The sequence below is a fragment of the Rhinopithecus roxellana genome, chromosome 6 (assembly GCF_007565055.1).
Source record: "Rhinopithecus roxellana isolate Shanxi Qingling chromosome 6, ASM756505v1, whole genome shotgun sequence".
Classification (NCBI taxonomy): Eukaryota; Metazoa; Chordata; class Mammalia; order Primates; family Cercopithecidae; genus Rhinopithecus; species Rhinopithecus roxellana.
The window spans coordinates 2160563-2177797 of NC_044554.1; the positions used below are offsets into that span (position 1 = coordinate 2160563).

The following is a 17235-nucleotide window of genomic DNA, read 5'->3' on the forward strand; positions in this document are numbered from 1 at the left end:
GGCGGGGATTGGGTGATGTTGCCTGTCCTGTTGTTTGGGTGTTTCCTGGAGGAACAGGAGGCTGCACCTGTTGGTAAAGTGAAAACAGAAGCAGGACCATTGGGTCAGAGGCTGGTGCTGAGCTTTGTCTAAGTGATTTGGGGTAGAGCAATCTTACTGCTTCCAGGTACTATGACTGCAGCCTCTGTTGGGGCTATGGCACTGGTGCTGGACTGTTCCAGGGTCCGAGGCTTCCAGCAATCCCTGGGGACCTGAGAGTTGCCTCCACAAAACTCTGGGTGTCTCTCTGCATTGGCTTAGAGGTGCAGGGGGTGGGTCAAAGGGATTATCCTGTTCCGAGGCTTGCACAAGTCCCTGTAAAGACTGAATCCCCCAGGGGCTCTCAATCACTTACCCCTTTCCTATGTTTGGGAGCTTCTCCTAGCTCCATGCTGATCCCAGATGGGCCGCCCAGCTTCACTCCTCTCTCCTGTCTGTGTATCTTTGCCGCCTTGATGGATGCTGATGTGGCTTCTTGGAGGATCAAATTGCAAGATCAGTGTTCACTAGTCATTTTGTTTCCTCTCCATGAGAGTAGTGTACATGATCTGCTTCTAGTCTGCCATTTTGACTTAACCCTTTATCCCCAATTTTAAAATTGATCCTGGCACTTAGTCTGCTCTCAGCAAATATTTACTGAATAAATAAGTTAACCAGTGCCATAGCTTTATGTAGCCACTTCTATTACTGCATAACAAATTACTTAAAATCATAGAGGCTGAAAATAACAATAAATATTTATTATCTCATCCAGCTTCCAAGGGTCAAAAATTTGACTTATATATGGAATCTAAATTTATAGAACTGGAAAGTAGAAGGGTAGTTACCAGGGGCTGGAGGGAGAAGAAAATGGGGAGACATTGGTCAAGGGTACAGCATCTCAGTTACACAAGGTGGATAACTTCTGGAGACATAGTATACAATAATATGACTGTAGTTAACAACAGTATATTGTACACTTGAAATTTGCTAGGAGGATAGATCTTAAGTGTTTTCACTACACACACACACACACACACACGCACGAAAATGGTAATTATGTGAAGTAATGAATATGTTAACCTAATTGTCACGATTATTTCACAATGTATGCGTATATCAAATCATCAAGTTGTGTTCCTTAAATATATACAATTGTAACTGTCAATTATACCTCAATAAAGTTGGTGGCAAAAAGAACTTGGTAAAAAAAAGTTCTTGGCAAAAAGAACTCGGTGGCTTAACTGAGTGATTGTGGCTCAGGGTCTCTCTTGAGGATGTAATCAAGATGTCAGCCAGGGCTACAGTTATCTGAAGACTTGATTTGGACTGAAGAATCCAACTCTAAGATGACCCACTCATACGGCCTGTAAGTTAATGCCAGCTATTGCTAGGAGACATCAGTTCCTTGCTAGATGGATTGTTCCATGGGACTGTTTGAATGGTTTCATGACATTGCATCTAGCTTCCCCTAGGGATATTGATCCAACAGAGAACAAGGCAGAAGTCAAAATTCTTCTTATGACCTAAACTTGGAAGTCAGACTCTGTCATTTCAACAAAATCATACTAATTAAACAGATCAACCCTTTTTTCTTGTGGGAAGGGACTATACGAAAGTATTAATAATAGTTGATGAGAATCACTGGGGGCCATCTTGGAGACCGGCAGACATACCCCTTTGTGGTTTCAAAACATGTCCACAAGTGCTTTGACTAGACTCTCTTCCAAAGGTGGAGGTTAATTCTCATTCTTTTGAGTGTGGGCTAGACTTAGTGACTAACTTCCAAACAATACAGTATGGCAAAAGTGACGGTCTGTGACAAAATTATAAAGAGCATTACGTGTTCCTTCATACTCTCTTCTTGGATCTTTTGCACTGGAGAAAGCCAGATGACACATTGGAGGACATTCAGTCAGCCTATGGAGAGGTCTATGTGGCAAGTAAAAAGACCTATTTCCAAGAGCCATTCTGAAACTGAGGCTTCCATCCAATGGCCATGAATAAGCCATCTTTGATATAAATTCTTTAACTCTAGCCAAGTCTTCAAGTAACTACAATTCTCACCAACAGATTGACTGCCACCTTTTGAGACTCTTGGAAGAATCACCCAACTACATTCTCCTGAACTACTTATTCACAGAAGCTGTGAGATAATAAGAGTGTATTGTTTTAAGCCACTAAGCCTTAGTGCCATATTTAATACAGGCCTAGAAAAAATATTTCCCTCCACATATATCCAGATACCATTCTGGAGAGGAACTTGGGGTATCATCTTGATACCATCTTGGGACAGGAATTTGCTTGGGTCATCATTATAGAGAATAATTTGCTTAAGCAGATAGGTGGAATTAATAAGTCAGACTAAAATTACAGGATAAGTTTAAATGTAATCATTCACAACTTCACTAACTCCCAATGGGCATGAACTTACAAAGATGACCACTTATAAAGAAGATTAGATGAGAGCAACTCTTAGGATAACCAATCAGGATATGAAGATAAAGTCCAATCAGAGTAGGCCTACAGGTTTTCCCCCATCCAATCAGAACACAAAGTCCAGGACCTCATTTCTGTAACCTCTATATATAATGCACGTTGAGGGTGTGTTCTGCCATTCCAGCCTCTTCTGCCACGGCTTCACTGTTGCTCCATGCCTGACTTAGAGGAGTGGGTGGAGGCTGCAACTTGCAGCCCCTGGCCAGGCTCCCTGTGGTTAGTGGTGGCCACCAAGACTGCAGAGTGGTCAGAGTGGTAGGAGGCGGCCATGAGCAGAGCTTCTCTGTGTCCCGCTACAGGAGGAGTCAGAAAGGGGAGGCACCTGTCACACACTGGAGGCTAGAGCCTGGAGCCCAGTGGCTCACCTCACTGCAGTTTGTGGTGGTGACAGAGACTGCAGCACGACCAGAGTGGTAGGACAGGGGCCTCAGCCTCCTGGGCTCCCCGGCTCCTCCCGCCTTGGCCAGAGCTGCTGGGACCCCAGGAGCAGCCACCGCAATGGCCTCTGCACCCATTTCCTGCACAGTCCCCTAGACGTGAGAGGTGCTAGGAGAAGGCAGCTGGGCCTCCTGGTCCCAGGTAGCACAGGAGGGTCCTCTAGGGCCTTGCCACAGGCAACCTCCCATGCTCTTGGACAATGAGCAACAGCCACGGGCCTAGTCATGCTCTGAGGACAAAAAGGGGACCCTGAGCCTGGGTGCTGTCCCTCATTAGGTCAGGTGAGAATTGTTCCAAATCCCTCTTGGGAGATGAGGAATGGTTTCTACACACATGTGCGGTCAGGGAGGACACCCCAGGGCCAGGAAATGCAAGCACGGGGCTACCAGGATGAGGCCGGGTGTCCCGTGAGGTACCCGTGCGCCATCCCAGGCTGGGTGCAGATCCCTCCCAGGGAACTTGGGCCCAGCTCTCCGGGTCTCCGGTGCCACCTGGTGGTCACTTGCTTTTCCTGGTTGTGTCACCCAAGCTGGCCTCCAACTCACACTTTAAGAGATCCTCTTGCCTTGGTCTTCCGAAGCAGGAAGCGGGAGGATTGCAGGCTTCAGCCACTGCACCTGGGCTGGACCTATGTATTCTAATTTGTGGATGAGTTCAGGACTGGGGAGAGTTTCCTCATTCGGTATCTTCCTGTGTCCTAAATGACTCTTGGTTAGAGTCATGACTATCCCTAGCTGACCCTGCAGATGGGGCAGGAAGGGAGAAGATATGAGGTCCTGGACAGCGAGGCTCCACTCTTCCCCTTCATGTGCTACACACACACACATGCACACACACTGCACACATACTGCACACACACACACGCACACCCTGCACGTGCACACTGCATGCACACATATGTACACACACTGCGTGCACACACTGCACACACAGGCACAGAAGCAGAGTGTGAGTTCAGAACAGATGGAGCTGTGTCTGCTGTGAAAATACTGAGAAGCATGGATGCCTGGGGAAGAACCCCTTGCCCACACCCCACCTGGTGGCCCAGGTTAACCCCTGGCCCAGCAGAAAAGCCAGCCAACTCCTCCTCCAGTGTCCATTCTGATTGGCCAGTACATGTAACCAGCCCTGGTGAGAACATGCACACCAAAACCCGGGAGCAACATACCCAAGACACAACACACTCACAAACCCAGGTGCTCATGCAACACACCACATCCAGGGACAGCACAGACACCAGGCATCTCCCTGTCAGTGCCACCTGTCACCACCCAGCCTCTACCCACATTTCCCAGGGACTGCTTCCCAAGGTCCCAGGGTCTTCTACTTTCCATGTGGTCCAGGTAGTCCATTCTCCCCAGTGGGACCAGAGGATCCACAGAACGAGAGGAATTGGGGTGGGTGAGTGTTGGCCTCCAGCCAAGGGACCCCTCAGGACTGGGGCACAGAAGAAAGGGGTAATAGACTGAAGGCTGGAGCTCAATGGGGGTGGCAGGGTCATTGGTCACTCACAGGCTGTCTTGGCTCACCATCCTTGCCGTAGTCACCCTTAACACTGTCCTGATCCTGCAGGGATGAAGCAAGGCCAGACTTGGCTGGCATCACCCCTAAAACAGCTAAACCTTGCATCCCCCTGCTTGCCCTGCCATATCTCCAGCTTCCCGACATCCAAGCCCATCAGTTGCACAGAGGGCCCCCATGGAAGCCCCAACCTCTTCATCCCTTCCCCTCCATGGGTAAGACTCACATGAACTACCTTCTTCCGGGAGGCCAGGGTCTCCAGGAAAACCAAGACCCTAATCCAGAGGGAGAACAAGAGTCAGGGTCACAGCCCTGTGAGCCCACCCAACACAGACTCCCACAGGCACATGAGACCCTCTTCCTCTCTACAGGTTCATATGTCGGCACCTCCTTAGGAAGAGGGTCTCTGCATCCCCATCCCCACCTTGAGCACTGCATGCTGTCTAATGCCTTACAGTATTAGCCACAGGTTCTCTCTCACTTTCTCTCTGGACTCCAGATCCCATGCATCCTCCCAGGACACCCCATTCCCAGAGCCTCCCTCCCAGGCATCCCCCCACTCCCAGTCTCCCCACACTCCAAGATCCTCACTCACAGACACCCATATTCCCAGAAACTTGGCCGCTCTGACTCTCCTTTCTCACACTCCCCGTGTGTACCCTGCAGAACAAGTGGAGAGCACAGAGGGTCTTGAAGAACAGAGATGCAGCCCCTGCTTCCAAGACACCTTTAGCCACTCCCTATTGCCCTCGAGGACAATGGGACACACAAAGTCTAGCCTATAAGGGGAGTCCCTGGTCCCTTTCCCTTCAAGGACAGGGTGGACAGGCTCGTTCAGAAGATGATCGGGAGTGGAGACTCCTGGCCACAGAGGAGCTCCAACTTAAGGAAGTCACAGGAAAAGAGGGGGTGCAGCTGAGGGGGGTGAAGGGAATTCTGAAGCTGAAGCAGGGCCCTGGAGCTGTCACTCACCTGACACCTGGCTCACCCTGGATTCCTGGAGATCCTGTCTCTCCTGGCTCCAGTAGCAAAGAGATTGAGGTCAAAAACTTCATTTCCCCCTCACAAAATCCTGGTATTCTCCACGTTTTATTCTCTTTTGTCTCCTCAACAAAAATTGGCAGAAATCCAACTCTCATTCCTCATGCACAAGACTGGTCCTTTCATCCCCTTTACCCCTTTCCCAATTACCTTCTCTCCAGGAGGACCCAGGTCCCCAACACCTGTCAGGGGACCCTGTGGATCCTGAAAGAGGAAGAGAAATAGGTGTCATTGCTTTGGGAGGTGGGGTTATTGCAGGGGCAGAGGCCCCGATGAGCGCCCCAAGGTCATGGCAGTGGGACAGTAGAGGCCTCCCAGGGGAAGGGGCTTCTCAGGGGTGAAGAGTTTATGATCTGGGGAAAGGGGGGCAGAGGATCAGACACGTTGATCTGAAGGGGCAGGGGCTGGGATGACTCATATCAGTGCCACTGGGTCCAGGTAGTCCTTGCAGGGGAACAGATACACCAGAGCTGGGGAAGGGACATGAAATGGCACGATGAAGGAGTATAGATGGAGGAAGAGCAGTCAGGCCAGGGAGGCAGCAGTAGGGTGGGGACTGGCCAGGCGGGGGTGGGCATTTGGGGTCTGGGGTCAGTAGGGGTCACATTCACCATAGAACCCACATCTCCTGTTTCTCCTTTCTCCCCAGAGGGGCATGGCACACATATGCAGGTGCAGAAAGCATGGACCCACGTGACCGCCCACCCAAAACACAGCCCTAGACTGATGGATCCCACAGCCCCTCCACTCAGACCCCACACGGCCCCCAGGCTTCTGCTCCCACTGACCCAGTCCTCAAAGCATGTTGCTAGCAGGGTCTGGGACACACAGCACCTCATCCTGACCCTGCCTCTCAGCCTGTTGCCAGTCGCAACTCACCTGTAGGTCCGTGAATCCTCTTGTTCCTTTATTGACTTTGGCTCCCCACACTCTCGCTCCAAAGTGTCCCTGGTGTCCCTGAGATCCGGGCTCCCAATCTGCTCCCTGGGGAAGGAGGGAAACAGGGACAAGGACATAGATAGACATGGGTCATGGGTCAGGCGTTCTCTATTCACAAACCCCTACAGAGCTGGGTACCAGGTCCAGAGCCCCCACTCCCAAACCCAGCCTCAGGGGCAGAGGGGAACTGAAGGCAGAGCAGAGGCTGCCAGGGCCTCGGGTGGGGCCCAAGGGTTCACTCACCACTGCTCCAGGCTGTTCCATAGACCAGTGAGTCCAGGGGGTCCAGGAGAGCCCTGGGGGAGAGAGGAAAGTCAGAAACACCAAGGCAGGGAGGGACCAGGAGGGAATGAGGTTAAAGGCCAGGGCGTCAAAGTTATGGACACTTGTTCCCTTTGGTGCCCTTCTTTCTGGGGTTCCCGCACCTTACCCTGGAGGAGAAGGCAAAGGAGATATTAGAGGGAGGAAATGATAGAGCTCAGGGGTCAAGCCCACCTCGGCCCTCTCATGTGGAGAGAAGATTGGCTGGGTTCTCTGGGGTTCTTCTCTTGGTCTCCGTCTTCTCCAGCCACACCTGGAGGCCCAGCAGGACTGGGAAGTCACAAATGACTCTGCACCCTATCACGGCCAGGCAGACAAATGGAGCCCTTTTCACCCTGTGGGGCAGGAAGGAGGAGTCATGGCCTGGAGGTGACCCTCACCCTCAAATACCCGCAGGAAACCCTTCATAGCCCATCACCCCTCAGCCCACAGACCCCTCCCCAAGAACCCCTCCCCAGGATCCCCGCTCTCACTGGGACACCTGTCTCTTCTGTTGATCCAAGGGGTTCCTGAGGGCCGGAGCACCCTGGTGGGGGACAATGGGTCCCTTGATCCTGCTGCACCTCAGTCCCTAGGGGGAAACCCTGAGAGCTGAGATGAGTCAGACCCCTAGGAAGGGAGACCCAAGCCCACTCATACCGGGACCCTCAGAGCACAATTCCCAGGAGAAAAGCCTCAAATCAGCTGCATTCTGGCTGACTCTTGATTCCCTCTGCCCAGTCCCACAGCACCTGCCTAGATCCGGATGCCACCTCCACCCTGCCTCAACACCCCTTTTCCTGGTTCCCTCCTCCCACTCCCCAGGAACCCCAGGCTCCCTGCAGGGTAAGGGGGCCAGCTAGACCTCATTCCCCTTCAAGCTGGGTCCACGCCCTGAAGCAGAGATTTGGGGAAGGTGGAGCTTTACAGAAAAGAGAAGGGTGAGGGCTGGTGAGAGGAGATAGGAGAGATGGGAGTGGGGAGTGGGAGTGGCAAGGAGCAGGGTCAAGGTCTGGGAAGGGGTCAGGTCGCTTGGTGCTTGGTCCAAGCAGGGCTCTAGGAGTCACACTCACAGCAGGGCCTAGGAGGCCTTTCTCTCCTGGGAAGCCCCTCAGACCAGGAACATCCTTCCCTTGAATCCCATGGTCACCCTAAAGGAAAAGGAGAGGTGAGGAGCCACAGCTATCCGTGCTGCCAAATTAAACAGAGAGATTTCTGGGCCTAGCTACCTGTTCCAGACATGCGAGCCAGGGGCAGGGCTGTGTGACTGAGAGAAGAGAGCCAGACAGACTTAACTCCAGGGTCTGGGAGCCGTTCCCTCCTGGGGAGAGACCTAGCTGAGGTCCCACCACTTATGGGGGGCCATCGGGGCTGCTCTCCCCTTGGAAACCCTGAGAGGAAAAGGGGAGCATGCAGTGGGTGCTGTGGGGTAGATGCCTGGGCTCCAGAGGAGGAACAGGGTCACACTGAGCCCTGGCCCATGGGTGTGGGCAGCATTAGGACAGGCTCTGTTCTGCCCAGAGAATGATTCCGTGGTCCTTCCAGACAGCTTTGGAATTTGATGGCCCCCCTGAGAATTGGTGGCCAGGGGTATCCCTCACCACCTCTCCTCTCTGGCCCGGGTTTCCCGCAGCTTGTCATTCCCAGGGTGCCCTGGAAGGAGTCCAGATGTCAGGTGAACTCTGGGCTGGAAGGAGGGCAGGGAAGGACTCAGGGGTGGGTCAGAGCTCAGGTGACAACTCACCAGGGGCCCTTTGGGGTCAGAAAATCCATTGAGACCCTGAGATTCAGGGAGACCCTAGAGAAAGAGGTGGACAGAGTCAGGAGAATGGGGCAGGTGCTGGGCAGGGGAACTCAGCTTCCTCCTTGGGGTGAGGAAGGAGCCAGCACACCCAGGCTCCCTCTTCCTAAGAGTGAATTTTCTCCAACTCTAGTGCTGGGATCCGACGTCCCTATGCCTGCAACTCTGTCAAGTCCTTCAGGGTCACTGTGATCCAGTTGCTGCCCACCTGCTAACCTCAGCTCCATCTGCCCCAGCACCCACTCTTGCTTCACCAGGACCAGTTTCCCCACAGGTCTCCGGCCCTTTGCCCACGCGGTGCAGCACCCAACTCCCCTGCATACCCCTTTCTCCTGCTGCTCCAGGGCTCATCCTGCCCAGGCAGCTGTGGGGCAGGAGGTTGGGAGCAGTAATTCTGCAGCCCAACCAATGTGGCTCAGCCCCTGCCCTGTCATTTGATGACCCTCTGATGACTTGGCCTGCTTGTGCATCTGCAAAGCCTCACCTGCAAAATAAGACCAGCTACACCCACCTCACAGGATGGAGAGGAGGTCCCGCACAGTGCCTGCATGTGTCAAGTGCAGGAGAAGTCAGCTCTGGAGACCACAGGTCTCGCTGCTGTTGGTGTCTCCCTTCTAGGGGCTGCCGCTGCTCAGTTTGGACGCATGTTCACTCTGCTTGGACCTGTAGACACTCTGTGCCTGTCTCCATCCAAGTCTTCACGACAGTGGCTTTTCCTTGACTTCTATACCCGCCTCAATCCATCGGCAGCCAGGAGGTGCCGTATACAGAGAAAGGAGCATAATGAATACGTAGCCATCTTTAACTGACTGGCTGCAGGCACCCCCATGCCCACCCTGACCCCGTGTGCCTTCATCCCTAGAGTGTCCAGGCACAGATCCCTCTCTTGTCATCTCCCTGCCTGTGAGTCCAGGGGGCCCAGGGTCTCCAGTTGGTCCAGTGTGTCCCTTTGGCACCCTGGGAGCACTCTGATGCTGCTGCTCCCTGGGGAGCACAGAGGAAGACACTCAAGCCACACCCTTTCTCTGGGGGATCATGGAGGCCATCAAAACCTGATGCTCCCTGTGGAGGAAGCACAGTCAGGGAGGGAGAGGGTGGGAGAGGTGAGCGTTAGGGTCTGGGGATGAGGTCTGAACCCAGAGGAGAAGCAGTCGCCAGCGAGGCTGAGTGGGGCTGGTAGATCCCAGGAGCTATTGTGGGACAGGGAACGCCGAAGTGTATGAATAGTGTCGTCATCCATGGCCAGCGTGATGCAGACTGTGGGATTACAGTCCTGCAGGGGTTAGGCCCCCAAGGATGCACAGCACTGGTGAGCCCAGGGCCTCCAGGGAATGAACTGGTGCTTGGGGGCTCCAGAGTGAATCATTAGGACATGAAGTTGGGGCCAGTGTGAAGTCTCCACTCATCCTGATATCCTTCACACCTATGTCACCTATGAATCCCAGACAGTCGTTCTCCCCGATGGAGGTGAGAGGACCCCCACAGATGAGAGAGGGCTGGGGGTTCTAATGTAGGATTCTGAGAACATGGCTGGAAGGGTGGGCTCAAGAGCTGGAGGGTAGCGTGGGGCAGGTGGGAGTGAGGTGCTGGGAAGCTGGGGACATGGTGCTCACCTTTGCAACCTCATGGCCCTTCAGACTCCAAATTCCATCTCTACCCTGGACTTAGAAGTGAACAGAGATAGAGTGGTCAGGGGATGGAAGTGGGTTAAAAAGACCAAAATCTTGAGACCCCATCTTGCTGCCCTGAACACAGTTCTTTATCCCCAGCCAGGAGGTCAATTACCTTGACCCTCGAGGTCCTGGGTATCCTAGAGGACCCTGAGGTTCAGATGGACCCTGGAAGAAAGAGGCATTTATAAAGGGGTCTTAGAGTACTCACTGTCGGGGCTCTGGGGTGGGAGAAATGGAAGTAAAAACGCTGGAGTCTGGGTAGGGCTACAGGGCAGCACAGGAGTGTAGAATATTGTCACAGCCACGTGAATGATGAGACAAGAAAATCTCAACAACTTTCAGTCTCCAGGGTCTGGGTGGAGACTTTCTCTGGGGGTGAAGGGCATGGCAGATTTTGATTGTCCTTTCCAGTGAATTGAATGGAAGAGATGTAAAACCACCCAGACGATGAAGCCAAGTGAAGCATTAACAAATCTAGATGCTTGTTTTTTTCTGATTGAAAAACCGTCAGTATTACAGTGAATTTACAGAGAACTGAATGAGAGTGGAAAGCTTTCCCAGCTTACTGCTCTCAAGGGAACTTTTCTATTTGTGTAAGAAGGATGGATGGGCTTTGGAGCTTCATTTCCTGCTAGTTGACAGGTTTGGGAAGGTTACTTCTTGCTCTGAATAGTAGTGACAAATGTGTGAAAAAGTCATAATAGTTATCTATTTTCCTGAGTTGTTGAATGATTCTATTATATTCAAAGGGTTCTTATAGTATGTGACCTAGTACTGAAAATTCCCTCCCTTGCCACTAGTATTTAGTAAATTATGTTGTTTTAATAAAAAAAAAACATTAAAAGCATAAGTAGACCTGTGATTTGTTTAAATTTAGTGGAAGAAAAAATTTAAGACTCTTGTTTTTTAATTGGCTTGGCTAGACTTGCAATGCCCATCTATGGAGTGTTAAAGCTACCACCACTGTTTCGATTATTCATATCTTAGAAGCATCATTAACTAAATCATTATCTCAAAACCTCCCCATGCCTCACTCAATCTTTCTGGTTTTTCATTCATCAAGTCTTACACCTGATTGATCAGGAAAGAAAATCTTTTTCTCTATTCTTTTAGGTTCATTCTGTGGGGGCCTGTAGATTAAAATGACAAAAGACAAATTAATGTAAGAATTCAGCTCTCTAATTGTTTAAAGTTTGAGGCTTATACAGTATACCTAACTTAGTAGAGGAAAGGGACGGGGAAGAAATTTGTCCTAAGAGAGGAGCAAATAGGTTTCTTTTTTTTTTTTTTTTTTTGAGACGGAGTCTTGCTCTGTCACCCAGGCTGAAGTACAGTGGCTTGATCTTGGCCCACTGCAACCTTCACCTCCTGGGTTCAAGCGATGCTCCTGCCTCAGCCTCCAAAGTACCTGGGATTACAGGCACATGCCACCACGCCCAGCTAATTTTTGTATTTTTTAGTAGAGAAGGGATTTCACCATGTTGGCCAGGCTGGCCTTGAACTTCTGACCTCAAATGATCTGCCTGCGTCAGCCTCCCAAATTGCTGGGATTATAGGTGTGAGCCACCGGACCTGACTGCAAATAGATTTCTTTAGGGAAGAAGAATAACTGGATTTTTAGGAGAATAAGAAGAAGATGCAAAATTTCATAATAATATATGTCGATGCAAGTGCAGTGTTCTTTCCCTCTTCTTCATGGCCATGAAACTATACCAGAGAGGGGATCTATAACAGGTATATTCTTGCTTTTCTTTCTGGGAGTAGACCTGCCAGAAGAGAATTCATGGCAGCCTCATCTCTCAGCAGTTGCTGCTTTTAATCACATAAGGGAAGCTCTGAGACTTCTTTCTGCATCTCTTGAAATTGGAAATAATGGTCGGCTGGTTCCCTCCACTGCCCCATCCTCCCACCCCAACCTCCATACACACACACACAGACATACACACACACACACTTTTAAAAAGTTCTTTAAGATGATCCTCACAAATCCTGTCCAGACAGGCATTACTTATTAAACAATTTTTTTTTAGGCCAGGCGCAGTGGTTCACGCCTTTAATCCCAGCAGTTTGGGAGGCTGAGGCAGGTGGATTGCCCCAGGTCAAGAGTTCGACATCAGCCTGGCCAACATGGTGAAATCCATCTCTACTAAAAATACAAAAAATTAGCAGGGCGTAGCGGTGGGCACCTGTAATCCCAGCTACTCAGGAGGCTGAGGCAGGAGAATTGCTTGAACCCAGGAGGCAGAGGTTACAGTGAGCAGAAATCGTGCTGCTGCACTCTAGCCTGGGTGACTGAGTGAAGCTCTGTTTCAGAAAAAGAAATATATATATATATATTTAAAGTAGAGATGGGCCAAGCCCAGTCTCTCTCTTATTTGTTTCATTTGGCAACACACATGCCCCAGGCTCTGGGTCCTTACTCCTCAGGGGCAGCTGAGCAGACCAGGACATGTCCAGTCCTGCCCCAAACAACTCATCAAGAACTTTCTTCTAACCCCAAGTCACACTCTAACAGTTGTTCTAGTGAATGTAGCTTTATCTTGTAACTTTTTCAGTGATATCTGATGCCCTTATAATTTGTGCTTAAGGAAACAGCCTGGCTGGTTAGCCTATACCCCATCCTCCAACCACGCCAAGCAACCACCACATCATTCAGGACCAGAGAGCACACAGGAGAGGTATCAGACTGAGGGGAAAGCAGAGTCACCGTTCTAATTTTATACTTGGAAAAAAATTTGCACAAATTACAGGAAGTCGAGCTCAGCAAAACAATCTTCTAGGCAGAGATAGAGATGCAGGAGGGAGGTTATGTCAGACACTAGTAGGTTGCTCACAATGCGACAGAACCACAATTTGCACACAAATACATCGTGGACACATGTCAAAGTTCCATTTTAACCCATTAATGAGGGAAAACAGTGGGATGACAAAGGTGCTTCAAAGGAGAATGCAGGCAACTGACCTACACACGCAATCAAAAGCGGGGAGAAAAGAGAAAGGAAACGCTGGGAATGAAGTGGCTAAATCAGATAGGAAGCTGGTTATGATTCCTACCCCAAGCTGGGGTCATTTGCCTTACACACACACACACACACCACACACATTTTAATGGAGATAGGGTCTTGCTATGTTGCCCAGGCTGGTGTTGGCGGACTCCTGGGCTCGAGCAATTCTCACACCTCAGCTTCCCAGACTGCTGGGATGATAGGCAAGAGCTACTCTGCCCGGTCCATTTGCATTTTTACAGGACAAAATCACTTTTATCGCCACTGGAAAAACATTTGTCTTGCTAACACACAAGCTTTCAGCTTAGTTTTCTACAAGTTAACTTTTCCATTAAAAAGAGTTGTAAAATGTTCTCATTGTAAACAGTAAATCAAAACTACTAGAGTTCAATGACCTTTGGCAGGCTTGTCAGACAGGTGCCTTAGCATGACTGAAGGCCATAGGCCTCATTTCTAGCTCTGACAGGTATCGTCAGGTGGTGCATGCTCTATATTAATCAAATGAGGCTTTGAAAGCTGGGAAAGAGTTGGGGACTTCGTCGGGTGACATCTGTTTGTGTGACCCCCTCCTTCCACCTCTTGTGCTGCGCAGTTCATATCCTTTATGCCCCTCTGTGATGCACCCACCTCCTGGTCTCCGCACTCAGCATTCTGCATCAGGTGGTTTAAGCGACTCTCCCTCCCTCTAGGCTACGGGAGCAGTTTTCTTGTCCTCCTCTCGACCTGCAGCTCAGATCTGGTACATCTCACAAGTTCAATAGTGTTCGTTGAATAACCTCATGAATGAGGTGGGATCTGAGCTGTGTTGTGAAAATAGTGTCTGCGAGGACATGGAGGTGGGGTCAGCAGAGGCGAGGACAGCGCGAGCTCCGCACAGTTCTCTGCTGCGGGACGGTGGCCTGCAAGGCGGGGCCGGTTGCGATCAAGTTCATGTAGGGTCAGCACAGGACACTGGCATAAAAAATAGCCACATCCAAGGGAGCAGTGAGGTGTGGGGACCATCTATTTCGGTGGGCCTTCCCACCCCCAGGCCGACCTTCCCATCACGCGTGGGTGTGGAGGCACTGCCCCCGCGGCGCGCAGGAACAGCGGGAGAGCCAGGAGCGCAGCGGCTTCGGGATGCCAGACTAAACAGTGGGTTCGTCTGCGGCCACCTTTCAGGGAACAAGCTTCCCCTCGCGGAGACTCTGCTTCTTTTAAAAGCCTTCCTGGGTGTAGTCAAGGGCAACAGGACGACCTCCCTCGAGGAGGGAGAGCCTGGCAGTCCTCCTCCCATTCCCCGGGCGGTGCAGCGCCTCCTCCCTCCCCGGGAGCGCGCACTTCAGCGTCGCGGGCCTCGCGCCCCGCAGCCGCGCCCCAGGCCCGGCCTCGGGTTCCGGGAGCCCGCGGGCGCGCGCCTGGTCGGGCGTGTCGGGAGCGCGCGGCGGCCGGGGCGGAGCGCGGCGAGGGCTGCGCGGCGTTCCCCGGCTCCCGCCCGCTCCCCGCCGGGCCCCCCAGCGCTCGCCGGCTCCCGGCTCGAGTTCGCCCGCCCGCGCGCCCCGCGCGGGGGCCGAGTCGCGAACCGCGCCTGCGACCCGGCGTCCGGGCGCGCCGGAGAGGACGCGAGGAGCCATGAGGCGCCAGCCTGCGAAGGTGGCGGCGCTGCTGCTCGGGCTGCTCTTGGAGGTAGGGGCCGGGGACCGGGCACTGCCGGAGGCGCGGCTCCCACCATGCTGGCGGCTGGGGGCGCGCAGTTCCGAGGCGCCCGAGAGGACCTTGCCGGAGAGCGCAGACGATGGAGGCACGGGGAGCCGCAGCCCTGCGCGCCTCCCGGAGCTGGGAGGTGCGGGACCCTGGTGGCGGGGAGGCTCCCGGCTCCGGTCCGCGCCTTCGTCGTTCCTTCGGTTTTCGCACCCCGCCCCCACCCTGCGGGTGAGCGCGTTTCCCGCGCCGGTCGCCTCTGTTAGCTCGGGGTGACCTTTGTGCACCGTCCGCTCCTTTTCCCAGCCTCGAAGGGCCGAGGATGGATGGACCCCGGGTAGCGGGGTAGGGGTGGTCCTCGGGCGCGGCGCAGGCGCCGGGAGGCCGGGGCACCGGGCAGTTCGGGATTAGGAAAGGATGGGTGCTGAGCCTGGGTAAGGGGAGCGGGCAGAGGGGACTGTGGGGAAGTGTCGCTGGAGCTGTGGAGGTGAGCAGCGGGAGGAGGCGTTCCCGCGTGTGAAAAGGAAGCGCAGCCTTCAGGTGCGGGGAGGAAATTCCGCGGAGAGCCTGGCTGGGTGGGGGTGCGGAGCCGAAGCCGGCGGGGAACTTGTTGAGCGGCTCTCGGTTGCGAGCGTCCGTGACCGCAGCCTTGGCTGGGACCGCGGCTGCTCCTGGCTGTGAAATTGCATCCTCGGATGCGGCCACCCACTTGTCACTAAAGCAGGTTCCTTAAAATGCGAACTAGAGGAATTCTGGCGTGGGGTGTCCAGTCTGAATCAGGGCTTGTTCAACTTTTTCCTCAGCTTCGTTATTCTGAAGGAAATTTGCATTAAATTAATGAAGTCAAAGTAAATAGGTAATGAGTCCCATGCCTCTGTTTTAGGAAGTTGTGAAACTGTTTTCCTTAATCGTTGGAGATTGATGCTGGAAATTACTAGTTTGTCTTCGCCCTTTATTTAAAAGTAATTATTACAAAATGTTGGAGGAAAAGTGTTTTCCTGAAAGGAAGGCTGGTGGACAAATTTCTCCTTGCTCCAGGCTCCGCCATCGCCAAGACTTCCTGTTTCTGTTCGGAAATATTTCCCTAGCTTGGTATTTAATGTTTTCGTGGAGTGCTCTGCTTGCATTCTTTGCATTTGTTCAGAATTTTAGAACCTTAGGAATCACATTCTCTGAGTGACTCACCATAGAGAACAAAGAAGTGCATCAGAGACCACTAATCACATGACAACAGATGTGTATGTACCTTAATGTGTGTACCTACACTTGCAATCTGTATTTTTTATTTTATTTATTTATTTATTTATTTAAATATTTATTTTTGGGACGGAGTCTCGTTCTGTGGCCCAGGCTGGAGTGCTATGGCGTGATCTTGGCTCACTGCAACCTCCGCCTCCTGGGTTCAAGCTATTCTCCTGCTTCAGCCTCCGCGGTTGCGGGGACTACAGGCGCCCACCACCATGCCCGGCTAATTTTTGTATTTTTAGTACAGAAGGAATTTTGTCATGTTGGTCAGGCTGGTCTCGAACTCCTGAGCTCAGGTGAGCCGCCCGCCTCGGCCTCCCAAAGTGCTGGGATTACAGGGTGAGCCACCGCGCCCGGCCTTGCAATCTTTTAAAATCAGCACTTGAGGCCGGGCGCGGTGGCTCAAGCCTGTAATCCCAGCACTTTGGGAGGCCGAGACGGGCGGATCACGAGGTCAGGAGATCGAGACCATCCTGGCTAACACTGTGAAACCCCGTCTCTACTAAAAAATACAAAAAACTAGCCGGGCGAGGTGGCGGGCGCCTGTAGTCCCAGCTACTGGGGAGGCTGAGACAGGAGAATGGCGTAAACCCGGGAGGTGGAGCTTGCAGTGACCTGAGATCCGGCCACTGCACTCCAGCCCGGGCGACAGAGCGAGACTCCGTCTCAAACAAACAAACAAACAAACAAACAAAAAAAAATCAGCACTTGATTAAATTATTTAGCATTTCTTTCATTCTAGTTTGTGCCACCCATGTCTCCCAAACCTTCTGTCTCAGTGGTTCTGTGTCCTGTGTGTAGCCTAGACTGCCTCAGTGACTCCATTCTTTCTAAAATAGCTGTTTCGTTGCATAGGAATGTATCATCTTAATAGGAGTTCAGATCATGTCTGCAAAGTTGGAATGACCTTAAAGGCAGAAGTGTGATGTAAAACTGAAACGTAATTGCTTAAGATGATACTTTCACAGTCAAATATTATTTGATTGGCCAGTTTTGTTTCAGAGGGGACAGTGTGATGTCACCCACTTTGACATGATGATTATCCTAAGTACCACCACTTTGTGCTGGAGAGGTG

General features: G+C 52.1%; 2 protein-coding genes across 2 annotated transcripts in view; one reads left to right on the forward strand and one right to left on the reverse strand.

The window, feature by feature from the left end:
• Window positions 1-829: 829 nt before the first annotated feature.
• On the reverse strand, window positions 830-9575 carry LOC115898143 (collagen alpha-2(XI) chain-like). Its single transcript, XM_030931870.1, has 13 exons — window positions 9069-9575; window positions 8501-8554; window positions 7830-7907; window positions 7251-7348; window positions 6952-7112; window positions 6700-6752; window positions 6397-6501; window positions 5668-5721; window positions 5449-5582; window positions 4703-4751; window positions 4468-4521; window positions 3501-3695; window positions 830-2810 (listed from the first exon to the last, which is right to left on the reverse strand). The coding sequence occupies exons 6-12, from the start codon at window positions 6718-6720 to the stop codon at window positions 3504-3506; spliced, it is 609 nt and encodes a 202-aa protein (XP_030787730.1). The 5' UTR covers window positions 6721-6752; window positions 6952-7112; window positions 7251-7348; window positions 7830-7907; window positions 8501-8554; window positions 9069-9575; the 3' UTR covers window positions 830-2810; window positions 3501-3503.
• Window positions 9576-14653: 5078 nt separating this feature from the next.
• Window positions 14654-17235, forward strand: part of VOPP1 (VOPP1 WW domain binding protein) — a 96637-nt gene continuing 94055 nt past the window's right edge. Inside the window, exon 1 of the mRNA XM_030931871.1 lies at window positions 14654-14900. Coding sequence (XP_030787731.1) covers window positions 14847-14900 — 54 coding nt within the window. The 5' untranslated portion in view covers window positions 14654-14846. The remainder of the gene's footprint in view (window positions 14901-17235) is intronic.

What these genes read in the sequence shown, in the direction of transcription:
- LOC115898143 (XM_030931870.1), bottom strand. Translation starts at nt 6,720, where the DNA reads ATGGAACAGCCTGGAGCAGTG. An exon ending in TGGAACAGCCTGGAGCAGTG is followed by an intron (nt 6,502 to 6,699) that starts GTGAGTGAACCC and finishes CTCCTTCCCCAG; the next exon opens with GGAGCAGATTGGGAGCCCGG. An exon ending in CAGGGTGAGCCAGGTGTCAG is followed by an intron (nt 4,752 to 5,448) that starts GTGAGTGACAGC and finishes CCTCTGGATTAG; the next exon opens with GGTCTTGGTTTTCCTGGAGA.